The 3,609-nt window shown below is 32.7% G+C and overlaps 1 protein-coding gene across 1 annotated transcript; it reads right to left on the bottom strand.

The window, feature by feature from the left end:
* Positions 1–357: 357 nt before the first annotated feature.
* Positions 358–3,150, bottom strand: LOC124370146. Its single transcript, XM_046828436.1, has 2 exons — positions 2,692–3,150; positions 358–2,263 (listed from the first exon to the last, which is right to left on the bottom strand). The coding sequence occupies exons 1-2, from the start codon at positions 2,856–2,858 to the stop codon at positions 358–360; spliced, it is 2,073 nt and encodes a 690-aa protein (XP_046684392.1). The 5' UTR covers positions 2,859–3,150.
* Between the last annotated feature and the right edge of the window lie 459 nt (positions 3,151–3,609).

Below are 3,609 nucleotides of genomic sequence, written 5' to 3'. Positions count from 1 at the left end.
TGTTCGGGAAATAAAATAAAACCTTACTGTTTCATCATTTAATAATACTTACACATCGAGACGTCAGAACCAGAGGGTTCTATCTGCATTTTAACAAATTTTACAGTAGAGCGTTTTAAAGTTTAAGACCTTCTGCAGGGCAACTTTATATTGTACTGAAAGAAATTCTAGGTTATAAATAATCAACAGTTTGTTAGTGTTTACAAAAACCCCAGTTTATTGAAATATTAGTAAAATACAATTTTTTAGGCATTTTTAAACAAAACAAAACGTGCAGATGGAACCTTTTGTCCCTGAGTACAAATCAATATTTAAAGTCCAAAAGGTCCTTAATTCAAAACTGTATTTAAACTGTTTTTAATCAACTGTAGGCATCCATTTCATCATAGATTTTATGTCTTTAATCTTGTCTGAAGGTAATTTCTTCCTGTCTCGCACTACGTTTGCTCCCCAGAGAATTCTCGGCAGAGTAGTTGTTGCTCGTCCTGTAGATCTGTTCGACTTATTTTTTTTCACCAAGTTAATGCAGTTCCAAGGTTCCAAAGGATCATGGCTGGTTTTAAACTTTACTGATAGTAAATTAGATTGGCAAAATTGAAGTTGGCACACTTTAGTATAAGGGCAATCTTGATACGCAAGGTTCTTGCTTTGTGCTTGGAAGTCGAAGAAGTCATTTGTCAACATTTGGATTACTGAATAAGGTGACTTTTTATTAGATGCGATGATTACTCTTAAAAGAGAAACAGGGGACCAAACCTCAGTTACTTTGAGTGCCTTTTCAATGTTGGAATGCACATTATCTACTTCCTGTATGCATGAATGGCCTGGAGTAGAATATTTCATTGTTACTCGTTCAATGTGTTTATTTTTTGCCATAAATAAAGAAATGGCATATGAAATGACAGAGTTTCTGTTTTGGGGAACACAACTGTCACTCCACAAAATATAATCTTTAACATCTGGAAACGCTGAACTTATTTTTTCCATTATTTTTACCACTGCACTGGCAATATCATTCCCAGAACGACCACAAAGCGCTTCATGCCAAAATGCGCAATAGCCTTTTTTGTCTTTTGAGCAATGTGCAGTTAAGTTGTATACGTTCAACTTTCTTTTGTAAAAAAAACAGCTTACGTTAGCCCTAGGTAGCGCTATAACATTTTGTAAGTCAAAACATACAACGACTTCATTACTCTCTCGGTCTTTTTTTCTTTCATTTCTCATAAATGTTTTATTGAACATATGATCATCATATTTGGCAGCAAGCTCTTCTGTCATTCGATTTTCTTTTAGGGACATAGAGTATTCTTCGCACAAGTCACATCTGTCGGACTTGGGTAGCAAAAAATCCAAATTATATTCATTATTGAAAATAGATCTATACATTGATATGGATAGAGGTTTCACCTTAAGTTCCTTGCAATGTTCAAGGTACATGTCAAACATTCTACTGATATTTAAGTCAGGGCTAAGATATTCTTTTGCTGTTTTTGCCCTGCAGTAATGGGACTCGACTTTTGCAAAAGATTCAATATGTTTCCTAAGAATATCTTTATCAGCTTTTTGCGTCCTGTCTTTAGTTTTTTTTCCTCTTTCGTCCGATTTCGGTACTTCACTTGATTTGTCCTTATTATTGTGAACATTGTAAATGGTCTTCTGACTCACTAAAATAGTTTGGAGAAAAAACTGTTTACAAACTCTAATCTTTTCGTTGTTTATATGTAAAAAATATGAAAAGGAATTCTTTTTCTGGGGATTATTTTTCACCTTTGTTCTTACTGACATTTTGCACTCTGTATTTCTTAGTATGAAATGATATTTTTCATTTTGGTCTATTTTATAATAGCTCAGCATAACAGCTTCACGCTCATCTTTGCTTACTTTATTACTACATTTAAATTTACATTTGCAGTCTAAGTGTTGAAGGTTCTTTTGAGGAACAATCTTACCACATGAGCTGGTGTATGATCTACCCGTTTGTCGCCTCTCCTTCCTAACATTTTTCTTCCAATTCTTCGGATTCCGCTGTCTTTTTCTAGTTTTTTTCTTTTCCTTCATCGGCGTTAGTTCATCAGAAGTGGAGTCTTTTTCTGATTCTGTTTCACTGTAAGGAACTAGAGATCGATTTATTTTTCCACTTTGGTTCACTGTTGGGCTAACATCACAAACAGAACTATAGCTTCCTTCATTTTCCAGAGCTGGATCGGTATTGTTCGTTTGGGCTTCACTGGAAGTTTTATCCGTGTCGTCTGCATCAAACAACCTGAAAATAAACAAACGATGTTAGAACATAAAGCCAAAAGTCAACGATAAAGCTTTTTTAAAAGGCCAAAGCATAAAAACATCATGTTTACATAATAAGTTTACAGTAGTTTTTAGTTATTCTCTGCAAGATGGAGACATACTAGGCCTACGCCATGGTTAAAACTTCAAGTTAAGTAACATGAATATTTTATGATGACTAACTTTTGTTTATAACCGTCAAATCATTGTTAAAATATAACAGTTAACCCACTAACTGGCAGTTGAAATGCGCCCGAATGTCATAGATTTTTAAAGCGATTTTGCAAGGGTTGACTATAAAATCCGTCAAAAATAGTCAATTACTGCAAAGCTACCTATATTTGATATTAAAATGACCACAGATATAATCTAAACAAATCTAAAATAAACAAATATATATATTCATACCTTTTACAAAGTCTTCGTCGTTTTGGGTTTGGTGAAAGAATACAATCCTCTTCGCTGTTACTGTCGTCAGGTGAAGGTATATATTCATCATCACTATTGATGTTTTCTATTGACAAACTATCATTTAAACTGTCATCAATCCATTTATTTATGATATCACCATCCATTTTAATATGTTTACAAACACACAATGAAATTACTTTTAACACATTAACACGACAACATAACCTTACCAGCAGTGAAACAATACTATTCCCAGCTGATGCAGATAGAACTGTCTGGTTCTCAAGTTTGCCAACTTATGCAGATGGAACTAAATTTCCCTGCTTGTAAAATATTAACTGTTCATAATTACACAAAGATTGTGTTATATATTAGTACAAAAAGGCTTAATGTACACATTAATACAATAAAATGAAAAAATCAAAAAATTGCAGATGGAACCCTCTGGTTCTGACGTCTCGACATCATATTTTTATGTGCTTATACAAAGGTGTGATAAGCTATTTCTTTTGTCATTCATTATTTATTTTTTTTATTTTGATGTTAAAAAAATAAAGCAGTTTTTGGAGTTGGGTTGTTCTGAAATTACTTATGTAAATTTGTGTCAACAGGCATGAAATAACACTGTAAAGAACACAAATATTATGAATGTGTTATATAATTTACTCCATGTAAACATAACTAGATCATCTGTTATTTTTAAAGAAGATGTTAAGTAATTGTTTATACATTCTCATTGAATATCTAAGGTTATCTAGTTGAATTTTGTTGATTAAAGCCTTAGTTTGTAAAAAGGTTTTCTTAGTTTCATTACAATTTAATCAACAATTTTGCTACACTATCTTCAATACTCTGTAATGGAAAAACTACTGAAACCTGATAAATCTGCATGCAGCCCTGAAACAACAAATGCTT

This window comes from Homalodisca vitripennis, unplaced genomic scaffold, assembly GCF_021130785.1.
Source record: "Homalodisca vitripennis isolate AUS2020 unplaced genomic scaffold, UT_GWSS_2.1 ScUCBcl_4;HRSCAF=275, whole genome shotgun sequence".
Lineage (NCBI taxonomy): Eukaryota > Metazoa > Arthropoda > Insecta > Hemiptera > Cicadellidae > Homalodisca > Homalodisca vitripennis.
Note: the sequence above shows the minus strand (reverse complement) of the source record. Positions and strands in the feature narration are given on the sequence as shown.